The sequence below is a fragment of the Aquarana catesbeiana genome, linkage group LG02, assembly GCF_042186555.1.
Source record: "Aquarana catesbeiana isolate 2022-GZ linkage group LG02, ASM4218655v1, whole genome shotgun sequence".
Lineage (NCBI taxonomy): Eukaryota > Metazoa > Chordata > Amphibia > Anura > Ranidae > Aquarana > Aquarana catesbeiana.
In genome coordinates this window covers 92664723-92680303 of record NC_133325.1, presented here as the reverse complement: position 1 = coordinate 92680303, position 15581 = coordinate 92664723, and the positions used below count along the sequence as shown (strand labels likewise).

At 44.9% G+C, this 15581-nt stretch overlaps 1 protein-coding gene across 3 annotated transcripts in view; it reads left to right on the top strand.

The window, feature by feature from the left end:
* The first annotated feature begins 2151 nt into the window (after window positions 1-2151).
* The window catches only part of LOC141127055 (uncharacterized), a 174829-nt gene continuing 161399 nt past the window's right edge, over window positions 2152-15581 (top strand). For all 3 annotated transcript variants that reach the window (XM_073613198.1, XM_073613197.1, XM_073613196.1), the window contains exon 1: window positions 2152-2312. In XM_073613198.1, coding sequence (XP_073469299.1) covers window positions 2205-2312 — 108 coding nt within the window. In that variant the 5' untranslated portion in view covers window positions 2152-2204. The remainder of the gene's footprint in view (window positions 2313-15581) is intronic.

Sequence of the window (15581 nt, the reverse complement as noted above, 5' to 3'; positions counted from 1 at the left end):
GGCCTTGGCCCCATCAACATGGGGACACAGTGCACCCCCCATGTTGAAGTATGTGGCCTGGTATGGTTTGGGGGCAATGCTCACTCGCCCCCCCTTTCCTGGCCTACCAGGCTGCATGCTCGATAAGGATCTGGTATGGATTTTGGGGGGGACCCAATGCTATTTTCTTTTTTTAAATGTTGGCATGGGGTTCCCCTTAAAATCCATACCAGACCCGAAGGGCCTGGTATGGATGGGGGGGACCCCCACATTGTTTTTTTCTCAAGTAATTGCCAGAAATTCTTTAGGAAAGGGTTAAAAATAAAGTGAAAAATGGCTCAAAGTCTCGCTAATATGGACACAGACGCGACTTCAGTGTGATTTACATTACAGCCTGTGAGTGATAAATCGCACTGAAGTCGGGAAAAAGGAATACATGAACTCATTTTCAAAACGCACCACTTCAAGTCACAACTATTAAGACAGAGCCATAGAAGCACATTAGGTGCGACTTTGGGTGCGCTTTGGAAATCGCATGTCGCACCTGAAGTCGTACGCGTGTGAACAGGGGATAAAAAAAGTCCCTGACCCTTTACAAAAATGCAGCAGCTGAAAAAAGCATTGGTGTGAACATGTCCCATAGAAAACCATGTTAAATACAAAAAGCACTAAAAAACGCATAAGTGTGAACCAGGCCTAAGGTGAAAAGGCATCTGAAAGAATAGAGTGTGCATGTGGCCTAACATTACCCTCTCCCCAAGCTGACAATACTGCTGTCCAAAGGCTTTACTACTTCATCCAGAATGCAGACAGCCTAAGACAGGAAGTGTGTTACTGGCTGGTTCCAGAGGTGAAATAAAACGGGGGACAGGGGCGGCCTGTGCATTGTGGGCGCACGGGCGCCGCCCCCCTAATCCCTGCCACCGCCTCTCTATTCATGCGCCTGGCCCCTTTCAAGACGCCGGACGCATGGACTCCTATGGCAGTGTGGGCGGGGGTGGCTTTTTTTAAGCACCTGATTAGAGCCTGAGGCTCTAATAGGCTTCAAAAAAGGGTGAGCTCTCTGCGCCCTGATCCCACTCTGTTATGTGACCATAGCAAATTAATTTTTGCTATTTTTACACCACAGTGCCTCCCCGCCAATCAGGAGGTAGGTCAGTGAGACCTGTTTGCCCGGCGCTTTGGCGGAATAGATACACAGGGGAGGAAGCTGGAGGATCGGACTCTTCCGCCGCCACTGCTGACACAGGAGACACAGGAGCAGAGTGGACCCAACAGCCCGGTAAGTGCCGGACCTCCTCCCGCGAGGTACTGCCGTTGTGCTGTGTGGCCCGAGCCCAGCGGAACGGAGGAGGAGAAAACGCACGGGAACCATTGAGGATGCAGGAGCCGTCGCCTGCCCATCCCACAACTTGCTGCCATCACCCGGATGGGGTAAGTGCGGGTCTGATGGTGGGCGAGCGGGGGGGGTCATAGTGGCTGCATATGGTGGGCACAGAAGCTGCATATGATTGGCACCGAAGCTACATATGGTGGGCAAGGAAGCTGCATATGATGGGCAGAGAAGGTGCATATGGTGGACACAGAAGCTGCATATGATGGACACAGAAGCTGCATATGGAGGGCACAGAAGCTGCATATGATGGGCACAGAAGCTGCATATGATGGGCACAGAGGCTGCATATGATGGGCACAGAGGCTGCATATGGTGGGCACAGAAGCTGCATATGATGGGCTCAGGGGGTGCATATGATGGGCACAGAAGCTGCATATGGTGGGCACAGAAGCTGCATATGATGGGCACAGAAGCTGCATATGATGGGCACAGAGGTTGCATATGATGAGCACAGAGGCTGCATATGATGGGCACAGTGGCTGCATTTTATGGGCACAGTGGCTGCAATTTAATTTTTTTTTTCTGTGTTTTTCACAATGTTTCCATTTGTTTGCACCCCCCCCCCCCCCCAAAAAAAAAAAGCACCAGCTGCCACTGAGGGGGGGATAAGCCAAAAATAAAGAAAACTAATGCAGCCACCACATCTAATGATTGGTAAGTTGCAATATATTTTACCGTTTTGGTTTTAGGCTTAGTACCACTTTAAGAGTTTGAATACAAACACTGTAATGCAGATTGGCCCGTCCTACAGCCTGGTTTATGTTCAACCCGGTAATAGAAAGTGAAAGTGCTTAGAAGAGATTACTATTCCGTCCTAGCACTGAGCTCCATGGCTGACATACCAGAAGAGGTCTGTGTCTTCTGTAAGGAGGGTGAAGAAGCTGGGAGCCTGAGGAATACTTCTGATGAAGACATCCTAGCCCATTACAATTGTCTGGTTAGTAAATCCTTCCCATGATGTCAGTGTATGTTTAAGATTGATCCCTCTGTGATGTGTTCAGAGCTAATAACAGGCTCAGCCTTCCCAGGACAGTTCTAGATTATGAAGATCTGTCCCTGGAAGGAATTGTTCCTGATTGTCAGTACTGACAGTTGCACCGATATCTCACATTTGTGTTCTGGATTGACTTTTCAGCACCGATTGTACTTTGGGTTACTACTATAACACCATATCATGTTTGAGGAGTCTGACCACAAACTGCTAAAGCTAGCCATAGGTGGTTCGTTTTTGTTTTTCGTTTTTTTCGCTCAACCAGCAGACTGAACAAGTGAGGTGGATGGCGGAATCCCCCCCCCGCTGGACACTGTATTGTGCCGCTGTCAGAGTACACTGATCATTAGCTGCAGCCAATCAGATCAAACCGGCAAATCAGATCGAGAAAAGCTCTTCAGCATGTCCCTTTTGACAGAAGTCGATCGAATAGGGATTGGTCACACACCCTTCGCTTCAGATTCACTAATTTCTCCACCCACACTATACGGCATATATGGACAGATCTCCCACTGTGGCTGTTTTGACATCTGGCCCCGCCTCCTCTGCTGTATAGGGATTGGAAGAAGCTAAGAATATGCAAGCCTACGTTTACGTTTGTACAGGCTGGGAACAATCGCAAAGTTTTGGGAGTTCCTAAACTGCAGGCAAAACAGATTGTTTTTTACCAGACATGAGAGGGTGTTATAGATTCTTAACCACATGAAGACCAGGCCTTTTCTGGCACTTTTTGTTTACAAGTTTAAATCAGTGTTTTTTGATAGAAAATTACTTATAACCCCCAAACATTATATATATATGTTTTTAGCAGATACCCTAGGGAATAAAATGGCGATCGTTGCAATTTTTTTATGTCACACGGTATTTGCGCAGTGGTTTTTCAAACACAATTTTTGAAATAATAAACTTTCAGCCTGGGTTCACACATATGCGAATACAGACATCGCATGTGATTGGCACCGCACTGCTGTGCCGATCACATGCAATGTCTGTGCAATGCGAATTCAGCCATACAGTTGTATGGCTGAACTCGCATTGGATTCACACAAAAAAGGTGCAGGAACCTTTTTTTTTCCCCACACTGGAATTAGATTGCATTGGTGTACACACCCATGTGATCCGATTCCAGTCCGAATTCACAGTTTGCACTGCGATCTGCAAAGCCAAATTGGGGGTGTCATTAACTTTGTATTGACACCCACAGTGGTTCGCAGAGGGCAGTGGGAACTGCCTGTGAGGGAGATGAGATGGTTCCCACATCGCAATAGTGTGAACTGAGGCTCATGAATTTTAAAAATAACATAAAAATACAGTCGTATGCAAAAGTTTAGGAATCCCTGACAATTTCCATGATTGTCATTTATAAATATTTGAGTGTTTGGATCAGCAATTTCATTTTGATCTATCAAATAACTGAAGGACACAGTAATATTTCAGTAGTGAAATGAGGTTTATTGGATTAACAGAAAATGTGCAATATGCATCAAAATGAAATTAGACAGGTGCATAAATTTGGGCACCCTTGTCATTTTGTTGATTTGAATACCAGTAACTACTTAGCACTGATTAATTGGAACACACAATTGGTTTGGTGAGCTCATTAAGCCTTGAACTTCATAGACGGGTTCATCCAATCATGAGAAAAGGTACCGTATTTATCGGCATATAACACGCACTTTTTTCCCCTGAAAATCAGGGGAAAATCGTGGGTGCGTGTTATAGGCCGATCCCCCCCCAATTGTGTGTGATCGGAGCGATCGGGTTCCTCGGGTTTTCTCGGCGTCGCTTACAGTCCCGCCCATAGGGCGGAACTGGGCGGGACTGTAAGCGACGCCGAGAAAACCCGAGGACTCTCGGCTATGTGTATCAGCGCTCCGCCGAGTCCCTGCAGTCTCGGCGCCATATTTAAATTTACACAGGGCTGTGTATGATGGCAGGGATCACGGCGATCCCACAAAGCTGCACGGGGGGGCAAGGCTGCACGGGGGGGCAAGGCTGCACTGGGGCAAGGCTGCATGGGGGCAAAGCTGCATGGGGGCAAAGCTGCACTGGGGCAAGGCTGCACTGGAGAAAAGCTGCACTGACATGGCTGCACTGACATTGCTGCACTGACAAGGCTGCACTGACAAGGCTGCACTGGGGCAAAGCTGCACTGACAAGGCTGCAATGGACACTGGGGCAAGGCTGCACTGACAAGGCTGCACTGGACACTGGGCAAGGCTGCACTGACACTGACAAGGCTGCAGATGGACACCGATAACGCTGCATTGATGGGCATTTTAATGTAAGTTTTTCTTCCTTAAACTTTACTCCTAAAAGTTTTTTTCCTTAAAATTCCCTCCTTAACTTGGATGCGTGTTATACGCCGGCGCGTGTTATACGCCGATAAATACGGTATTTAAGTGGCCAATTGCAAGTTGTTGTTCTCTTTGACTCTCCTCTGAAGAGTGGCAACATGGGGGCCTCAAAACAACTCTCAAATGACCTGAAAACAAAGATTGTTCTACATTATGGTTTAAGGGAAGGCTACAAAAAGTTATCGCAAAAATATAAGCTGTCAGTGTCCACTGTGAGGAACATAGTAAGGAAATGGAAGACCACAGGCACAGTTTTTTTTAAGGCAAGAAGTGGCAGGCCACATAAAATATTGGAGAGGTAAAGGCGAAGGATGGTGAGAATGGTCAAAAACAGCCAACGGACCACCTCCAAAGATCTACAACATCAACTTGCTGCAGATGGTGTCACTGTGCATCCTTCAACAATTCAGAGCACTTTGCACAGGGAGAAGCTGTATGGGAGAGTGATACGAAAGAAGCCTTTTCTGCACACACGCCACAAACGGACAAGCCAGCTTCATTTTGGGATAAGGTGCTGTGGACTAATGAAACAAAGATTGAGTTATTTGGTCATAACAAGGGGCGTTATGCATGGCGGCCAAAGAACACAGCATTCCAAGAAAAACACTTGCTACCCACAGTAAAATTTGGTGGAGGTTCCATCATGCTGTGGGGCTGTGTGGCCAGTGCCGGTGTTCTGCCGAGAAAGTTCCGCTCGGCGGATTAGTTCCCCCCTCTACTGCGCATGCGCAGTATAAGCCGGCGGAAATAGCCGAAGCGGAACAGCTGAAAATCAGCTGTACACGGCGCCTGTAAGAGGGCCCCTCGCGGGCTCGCTTCGCTCGCCACGCTTCGGGCACGGCCTCGCTGCGCTCGGCACTTTTAGATTCCCCCTCTAGGTCCACTTGGATAGTGGGGAAGGAACCTGGACCCAGAGCGCAGGCGCCGTGTACAGCTGAGTGAAGCGTTTGAGCTTCGGCTATCTCCGGCGGCCGACAGTAGTACGTACTGCGCAGGCGCTGCGCCTGCGCAGTACAGGGGGGGAACCTATCCGCCGAAGGAACTTATTCGGCAAGACACCGGTATTGGGAATCTGGTTAAAGTTGAGGGTCGCATGGATTCCACTCAATATCAGCAGATTCTTGAGAATAATGTTGAGGAATCACAAAGTTGAAGTTACGCCAGGGCTGGATATTTCAACAAGACAACGACCCAAAACATTGCTCAAAATCTACTCGGGCATTTATGCAGAGGAACAAGTACAATGTTCTGGAATGGCCATCCCAGTCCCCAGACCTGAATATCATTGAACATCTGTGGGGTGATTTGAAGCGGGCTGTCCATGCTCGGCAACCATCAAACCTAACTGAACTGGAGATGTTTTGTAAGGAGGATTGGTCCAAAATACATTCATCCAGAATCCAGACACTCATTACAGGCTATAGGAAGTGTCTAGAGCAGGGATATGCAATTAGCGGACCTCCAGCTTTTGCAAAACTACAAGTCCCATCATGCTCTGCCTCTGGATGTCACATGCTTGTGGCTGTCAGAATCTTGCTATGCCTCATGGGACTTGTAGTTCTGCAACAGGTGGAGGTCCGCTAATTGCATATCCCTGGTCTAGAGGCTGTTATTTCTGCTAAAGGAGGCTCTACTAAATATTGATGTGATTTTTTTGTTGGGGTGCCCAAATTTATGCACCTGTCTAATTTTGTTTTGATGCATATTGCGCATTTTCTGGTAATCCAATAAACCTCATTTCACTTCTGAAATATTACTGTGTCATTCAGTTGTTTGATAGATCAAAATGACATTGCTGATCCAAACACCCAAATATTTATAAATGACAATCATGGAAATTGTCAGGGGTTCCTAAACTTTTGCATACAACTGTATATACCTCAATTTTTTTGTAATATATGAAAGATAATGTTATATCAGTTTAATAGATACTTAACATGTAATGCTTTAAAATTTTGCACGCTCGTGGAATGGCGACAAACTACGGTACTTAACCACTTGCTTATTGGGCACTTATACCCCCTTCCTGCCCAGGCCAATTTTCAGCTTTCAGCGCTGTCATACTGAATGACAATTGCACGGTGATGCAACGCTGTATACATATGACATTTTTATCATTTTTTTCACACAAATAGAGCTTTCTTTTGGTGGTCTTTAATCACTGCTGGGTTTTTAATTTTTTGCTAAACAAACAAAAAAAGACCAAACATTTTGAAAATAAAACAAAACGTATATCATATATCATATTTTGTTATAAAATTTTGCAAACGGGTAATTTTTCCCCTTCCTTGATGGGCACTGATGAGGCGGCACTGATAGGTGGCACTGATGAGATGGCACTGGTGGGCACTGATCAGGAGGCACTGATGAGGCTGCACTGATGGGCGGCAATGATAGGTGGCACTGATAGGTGGTTCTGGTAGGCGGCACTGATAAGTGACACTGATGATGAGGCAGTGATGGGCACTGATTGGCAGCTCTGATGGGCAATGATAGGTGGCACTAGTGGGCACTGATTAGCAGTACTAATGGGCACTGATAGATGACACTGATGGGCATTGATTAGCAGCACTGGAGGGCACTTTTTAGTAGCACTGGTGGGCACTAAGGGTACCAAGGTCCCTCTAACAGAAGCTGGTTAATGGCTTTCTTCTTTTCTTCACTCTGACAGCGTGAAGAAAAAAGCCAATAACTGTCTTCTGTTTACTTCTGCAAACAGCTGTCATTGGCTGACAGCTGATCATGCGGTAAAGGGCCCGCTGTTATTGGCCCTTTACCTCGATCAGTGATCAGCCGAGTTCCAAGGACTCCGCAATCACAGAGAGTGTCACCAGCACGAGAACTGAATGACATACATGGACGCCCTCCCGGGAATTTTAAGACTGCACTTTAGTCGTTTTTCATCTATACCTTGGACAGCAAGTGGTTAAACATCTCCATAGGCGATGTTTCAAAAATGTTTACAGGTGAATGTCATGCCGCGTCTTCTGTATCTTTTACAAGCTTTGCCAGTTAAGATTCCTCAGGGTTTCGTTCAAAAGCTTCGGACAATTTTCATTAGCTATGTCTGGCAAAGGAAAACCTTTCCATCTTAGGTGATTACTTCTGCAGCGACCAAAGCTTAGAGGAGGGGTGGGCCTTCCAGACCCGGCCTTATATTGCATGGCGGTCCACATGAACAGAGTGGTCGACTGGTGTAGACACTCAGCGTATAAATTATGGGTATCCCTGGAACAGGAATCAATACCGGTCCTATTAGCCGGACTTCCATGGGCTGGGAATCGCTACTCCCGATTTTCCTCTCCACACCCTTTGATTAAACCCACATTACTTGAACTTCACAGATACTATCGGTTAGCTGAGATGTCCAGTTACCCCTCTCCGTTGACACCTATTATTGGCCACCCAGACTTTGTGCTGGGTTTCTGTGATAAAGCTTTCCAGCTCCAGCCAGACTTGAACCTGGTCAGAGCTTCTACCTTTCTTGACCCTTCCAAGTGGGTCAGCCCATCAGTCTTTTATGCCTCCCTTAACTCTTCGGCATTAAGCAAGTGGAAGATATTACAACTGGCCCACTTTCTTCGGTCCCTCCCAGACCATGCTGGTTTCCGCAGACATCCTACTTCGTTTGAAGACCTCTATCTGGAAAAGAAGCCCTTACGAAAATCTCTATCCTACTCCTATGGCATTTTACTTGCAGCCACGTCTCAACATGACCCGCTGTATTTGAGTAAGTGGGAAAGAGATCTTCATACTTCACTTTCAGTAGACCAAAAGAACCATATACTTTTTTGCTACACAAGTCTTCCTTGTGTAGCAAATACCAGGAGATCACATTTAAAATCTTGACATGCTGGTACAGGACTCCGGCTGTGTTAGAACCTATTTTCCCCAGAGATGTGGTTCCCAGACAGAACAAAATATAACAGTGCACACAGTGCAAAAAATTACATTTAACTCCTGCAAGGCTATTTAAAACATCTGAACATTTTCAAAAAATATGGGGATTTGGTGGCTTAAGCCCACTTACTGTGACAAAGTACCCCATTATCAGTGGGTCCTACGCTACCCGTAGAATGGAAGATCCCGTTTCTTTGAACCATGGGAGAAATACACTTCTCTATATGGAAGAGCTGAAGGACTCCTTCTATAACACAGGTGTACACTTATGCCCTGTACACACGGTCGGATTTTCCGACGGAAAATGTGTGATAGGACCTTGTTGTCGGAAATTCCGACCGTGTGTAGGCTCCATCACACATTTTCCATCGGATTTTCCGACACACAAAGTTTGAGAGCAGGATATAAAATTTTCCGACAACAAAATCCGTTGTCGGAAATTCCGATCGTGTGTACACAAATCCGACGGACAAACTGCCACGCATGCTCAGAATAAATAAAGAGATGAAAGCTATTGGCCACTGCCCCGTTTATAGTCCCGACGTATGTGTTTTACGTCACCGCGTTTAGAACGATCGGATTTTCCGACAACTTTGTGTGACCATGTGCAAGACAAGTTTGAGCCAACATCCGTAGGAAAAAATCCTAGGATTTTGTTGTCGGAATGTCCAAACAAAGTCCGACCGTGTGTACAGGGCATAATAAGAGGCAGTGATGAGGGAGTGGGGTGCTCCTGCCCAAAAGGATTTTGTCAGAATCCATACAATAGATAAACAAGATTTTTTATTTGAAAATGTTCAGGTGTTTTAAATAGCCTTGCAGGAGTTAATTGTCATTTTTTGTATGTGTGTGCTGTAATATTTTGTTCTGTTTCATGGTCTTATGGCTGCACCATCTTTAATGCATCTTTTAGACAAATCTTATGCATCTTTTAGACGATAGACAAATCTTTGTTTGTCTATTGTTTACTTATGCCCTGGACCGGAAGTGACAGCATGACGTTGCTTTGGTCCTCCAAGGCCATAGAGGCGATCAGACGATCTGGTCTCTGTCCACCTCGGTGACCAGCTGGCCACACAGTTGGATCGTTTCTTGGGCACACTGGTAAAAACAGTAAGCCCAAGAAACTCTGGGGAGCAGCGGAAGGGGATGTCCCCCCGTCCCCCCCAATAAACCGCTCAGACGGCTTTCATGAGAAAGCCAGCTGCTGGCTGAAAAAAAAATAAAACTGGGGTTATGGCCACTTGCAAACCACAATGACCTGTCAGTGTCTGAGGAATGGAAAGCTGATAACCGGCTTTGTTGTGGTGATAGGGGCACTTAAGTGGTTGTAAACTCTCAACGTTTCTTTAACAGCACGCTATGTGTGCCATTTCTATAGCCACAGAATGCCGGGTTATTTCCTTATACTGAAAATGGCACATACAGGAAGCCTCGCGATAGTGTGCCCTCCTCTTCAGCTTCCTGGTTCTCCCCTTGTGACTGTATAAGACGTCACACAGGGGGAGTTATCCAGAGCAGCACACTGACTTCCACTGACTTTGCAGCTATGAAAGGCTTAGCTTGGTTGCCGTAGTAACGGTCGACCGAGATAGAAGCTTGGTTTACACTTGATTGCGCATGTGTGAGATTTAGACAGGGAAAAAAAGGAAGGGTGGAAATGAAGTCCACACAAGAACAAGAAATCAGTAGTAAAGATTGCGCAGCCGATTCCAGGAAGAAGATATATTTTAGAAAAGCAAAAAAAGGTATTTCCAACACTCGTTTTAATAACATTTTAATATGGAAGTCATCTATATACATTGTTGCTTGATATTATTTAAAAAAAAGAAAAAGAATCAGAGGTTTACTTCCTCTTTACACTGATAATCAGGGCACTGATCATCAGTGCAGCTCCATCAGTGTCCATCAGTGCTGCATATCGGTGTCCATCAGTGCCACCTAACTGTGCCCATCAAGGCGGCCTTATCTGTGCAGCCTCATCAGTTTCAACTCATCAATGCCCATCAGTGCTGCCTCTTCAGTGCCCATCAGTGCAGCCTTATCAGTGGCCAGCAGTGCAACCTCATCAGTGCCCATCAATGCAACCTATCAGTACCCATGAGTACAGCCTCTTCAGTGCCCATCAGTGAAGAAGAAATTTTCAGTCTTTTTAAATTTGTTTAGCAAAAAATTAGAACCCCAGTGGTGATTAAATACCACCAAAGGAAAGTTCTATCTGCCTCAAAAAAATTATAAAAATGTCGTATGAGTACAGTGTTGCATGACCACGCAATTGTCATTCAAATTGTGACAGCGCTGAAAGCTGAAAATTGGTCTGGGCAGGAAGGAGGTAAAAGTCCTGGGAAGTGGTTAGGGAAGTGGTTAAGGAGTTAACCTACATGAACATGTTAACCACTTGAGCCACGGACCATTATGCTGCCTAAGGACCAGAGGTCTTTTTACAATTCGGCACTGCGTCGCTTTATCTGCTAATTGCGCGGTCATGCAATGCTGTACCCAAACGAAATTTGCGTCCTTTTCTTCCCACAAATAGAGCTTTCTTTTGATGGTATTTGATCACCTCTGCGGTTTTTATTTTTTGCGCTATAAACGGAAAAAGACCGAAAATTTTGAAAAAAAATGATATTTTCTACTTTTTGTTATAAAAAAATCCAATAAACTCAATTTTAGTCATACATTTAGGCCAAAATGTATTCGGCCACATGTCTTTGGTAAAAAAAAATGTCAATAAGCGTATATTTATTGGTTTGCGCAAAAGTTATAGCGTCTACAAACTAGGGTACATTTTCTGGAATTTACACAGCTTTTAGTTTATGACTGCCTATGTCATTTCTTGAGGTGCTAAAATGGCAGGGCAGTACAAAACCCCCCCAAATGACCCCATTTTGGAAAGTAGACACCCCAAGGAAATTGCTGAGAGGCATGTTGAACCCATTGAATATTTATTTTTTTTGTCCCAAGTGATTGAATAATGACAAAAAAAAAAAAAAAAATATTTACAAAAAGTTGTCACTAAATGATATATTGCTCACACAGGCCATGGGCTTATGTGGAATTGCACCCCAAAATACATTCAGCTGGTTCTCCTGAGTATGGGGATACCACATGTGTGAGACTTTTTGGGAGCCTAGCCGCGTACAGGGCCCCGAAATCCAATCACCGCCTTCAGGATTTCTAAGGGTGTAAATTTTTGATTTCACTCTTCACTGCCTATCACAGTTTCGGAGGCCATGGAATGCCCAGGTGGCACAACCCCCCCCCCCCCCCAAATGACCCCATTTTGGAAAGTAGACACCCCAAGCTATTTGCTGAGAGGCATATTGAGTCCATGGAATATTTTATATTTTGACACAAGTTGCGGGAAAGTAACACATTTTTTTTTTTTTTTTGCACAAAGTTGTCACTAAATGATATATTGCTCACACAGGCCATGGGCATATGTGGAATTGCACCCCAAAATACATTAAGCTGCTTCTCCTGAGTATGGGGATACCACATGTGTGGGACTTTTTGGGAGCCTAGCCGCGTACGGGGCCCTGAAAACCAATCACCGCCTTCAGGATTTCTAAGGGTGTAAATGTTTGATTTCACTCTTCACTGCCTATCACAGTTTCGGAGGCCATGGAATGCCCAGGTGGCACAAACCCCCCCCAAATGACCCCATTTTGGAAAGTAGACACTCCAAGCTATTTGCTGAGAGGCATGGTGAGTATTTTGCAGCTCTCATTTGTTTTTGAAAATGAAGAAAGACAAGAAAAAACATTTTTTTTTTCTTTTTTCAATTTTCAAAACTTTGTGACAAAAAGTGAGGTCTGCAAAATACTCACTATACCTCTCAGCAAATAGCTTGGGGTGTCTACTTTCCAAAATGGGGTCATTTGGGGGGCTTTGTGCCACCTGGGCATTCCATGGCCTCTGAAACTGTGATAGGCAGTGAAGAGTGAAATCAAAAATTCACGCCCTTAGAAAGCCTGAAGGCGGTGCTTGGTTTTCGGGGTCCCGTACGCGGCTAGGCTCCCAAAAAGTCTCACACATGTGGTATCCCCGTACTCAGGAGAAGCAGCAGAATGTATTTTGGGGTGTAATTTCACATATTCCCATGGCATGTTTGAGCAATATATCATTTAGTGACAACTTTGTGCAAAAAAAAAAAAAAAATTTGTCTCTTTCCCGCAACTTGTGTCGCAATATAAAATATTCCACGGACTCGACATGCCTCTCAGCAAATAGCTTGGGGTGTCTACTTTCTAAAATGGGGTCATTTGGGGGGGTTTTGAACTGTCCTGGCATTTTATGGACAACATTTAGAAGCTTATGTCACACATCACCCACTCTTCTAACCACTTGAAGACAAAGCCCTTTCTGACACTTTTTGTTTACATGAAAACGTTATTTTTTTTTGCAAAAAAATTACTTTGAACCCCCAAACTTTATATATTTTTTTAAAGCAAATGCCCTACAGATTAAAATGGTGGGTGTTTCATTTTTTTTTTTCACACAGTATTTGCGCAGCGATTTTTCAAACGCATTTTTTGGGGAAAAAACACACTATTTTAAATTTTAATGCACTAAAACACACTATATTGCCCAAATTTTTGATGAAATAAAAAAGATGATCTTAGGCCGAGTACATGGATACCAAACATGACATGCTTTACAATTGCGCACAAACGTGCAGTGGCAACAAAGTAAATACATTTTTAAAAGCCTTTAAAAGCCTTTACAGGTTACCACTTTAGATTTACAGAGGAGGTCTACTGCAAAAATTACTGCCCTCGATCTGACCTTCGCGGTGATACCTCACATGCATGGTGCAATTGCTGTTTACGTTTGACGACAGACCGCCGCTTGCGTTCGCATTAGCGCGAGAGCAGGGGGCGACCGGGGTGCTTTTTTTTTTTTTTTCTTTATTATTTTTTTGCTTTTTTATCTTATTTTTAAACTGTTCCTTTCATTTTTTTTTTATAATTTTTATTGTTATCTCGGGGAATGTAAATATCCCCTATGATAGCAATAGGTAGTGACAGGTACTCTTTTTTGAAAAAATTGGGGTCTATTAGACCCTAGATCTCTCCTCTGCCCTCAAAGCATCTGACCACACCAAGATCGGTGTGATAAAATGCTTCCCCAATTTCCCAATGGCGCTATTTACATCCGGCGAAATCTAAGTCATAAAATGCTCGTAGCTTCCGGTTTCTTAGGCCATAGAGATGTTTGGAGCCACTCTGGTCTCTGATCAGCTCTATGGTCAGCTGGCTGAATCACCGGCTGCATTCTCAGGTTCCCTGTTGAGACAGGAGAGCCAGAGAAAAACACGGAAGACGGGGGGGGCATTCCCTCCCACGGCTTGTAAAAGCAGTCTTGAGGCTAATTAGCCGCTAGGATTGCTTTTACATGAAAGCCGACCGCTGGCTGAAAAGAATGATACCAAGATGATACCTAAACCTGCAGGCATCATTCTGGTATAACCACTCAAAGTCGTGAATGGCGTACCTGAAGACAAAAAAATGGTTAACAATAAAGCACAGTAAACGGTAAAGTATAAAAAATTGCATACCTGAAAAACAAACATGATAAAACATAATAACAATAAAACATTGCAGAATAGAATACAGTAAAAAAGAGCAGAACAATAAATACAGTAAAAAAGAGCAGAACAATAGAGAGAGAATAGAGAGAGAGAGAACTATAAAACGACAACTATTTTTTTTTATTTTATATATTTTTTTTTTTTTTTACACTTTTTTTGTAACTAACTTTTATAACTGTAACCGGTTCCAGGTTCGGGTCTCTCAAAATGTGATGGCATCTTGGGAGACCCTGTGAAAGTGTGCCTAGTCTGTGCAATGCTGTACCCTACGCTAATACTCAATTAGTGAATGGTAGCGTTCAAAACATTCACCAATGCAAAGACCAGGATTGTCAGGACAGGAGGGACAATAATAGCGGGTGTCACGCCTATATCCGCGCTTGCTGCAGACATGACATCTTTTTTGGGGGGGTTCGTTGGGTAGGGGTACTCGGGAGGACATAAAGAAAATGCCTCTCATGCAGCCGACTGCATTTGGTTGGGGATGTGAATGGGGAAAGTACGGGCGCTGCAGAAGCGGTGGGTTCCCAATTAGGATTGGCGAATGCAGCAGGAAGGGCACTATGGGCACGACGGGCCTGTGTTTGTCTTCTTGGTGGCAGCGGGACACTACTTGTGCTTGCCACCTCACCAGCTTGAACTGCACTTATGGGACTCGCCACGTCACCAAGTGTTACTGCAGTGCTGGTTTGACTACGACCGGGGTGTACTAGGCCGCTGGTGCTTGCCAGTTCAATAAAAAGCTACCAAAAAAACTGTTAGCGATCGCAGGGATCAGGCCTGACTCTGCGAACACTGCAGTTATGCATTTAGTGTTTTGTAAGTGACAGTGATCGATCGATACTGCACTTGGGTGGGCTGGGCCGGGCGGAGGGGCAAAACGCAGGTGCTAGTAGGTATCTGGGGTGATCCTGCTAACACTGCGTTTTTGGGAACCCTAAACTGCTGGGGACGCTAGTATAGATCTGATCGGATCAGATATTGATCCGTTCAGATACTATACCACTAAGGAAGGCGTATGCTGCGTGCGTGGGTGTTAGCGGTACTGGCGCTAATCTGACGCTGCCTGGGGCGACGCATATCACCGCCGGGCGATCAGGGGGCTAAACCTTTATTCGGTAATAAACGGCGGGTGCCCTGACACTATAAAAAATAAACGAACTAACCAGCGTCACCCGTAACACTTATACGGTGATCAGTGGTGAAAGGGTTAACTAGGGGGCAATCAAGGGGTTAAAACCTTTATTAGGTAGTATATGGGGGTCCCTGATGCTAAAAAACGTTGACGGCGAACCTAAATATTTACCTCCCTAACTAGCGTCACCAGCGACACTAATACAGCGATCAGAAAAATGATCGCTTAGT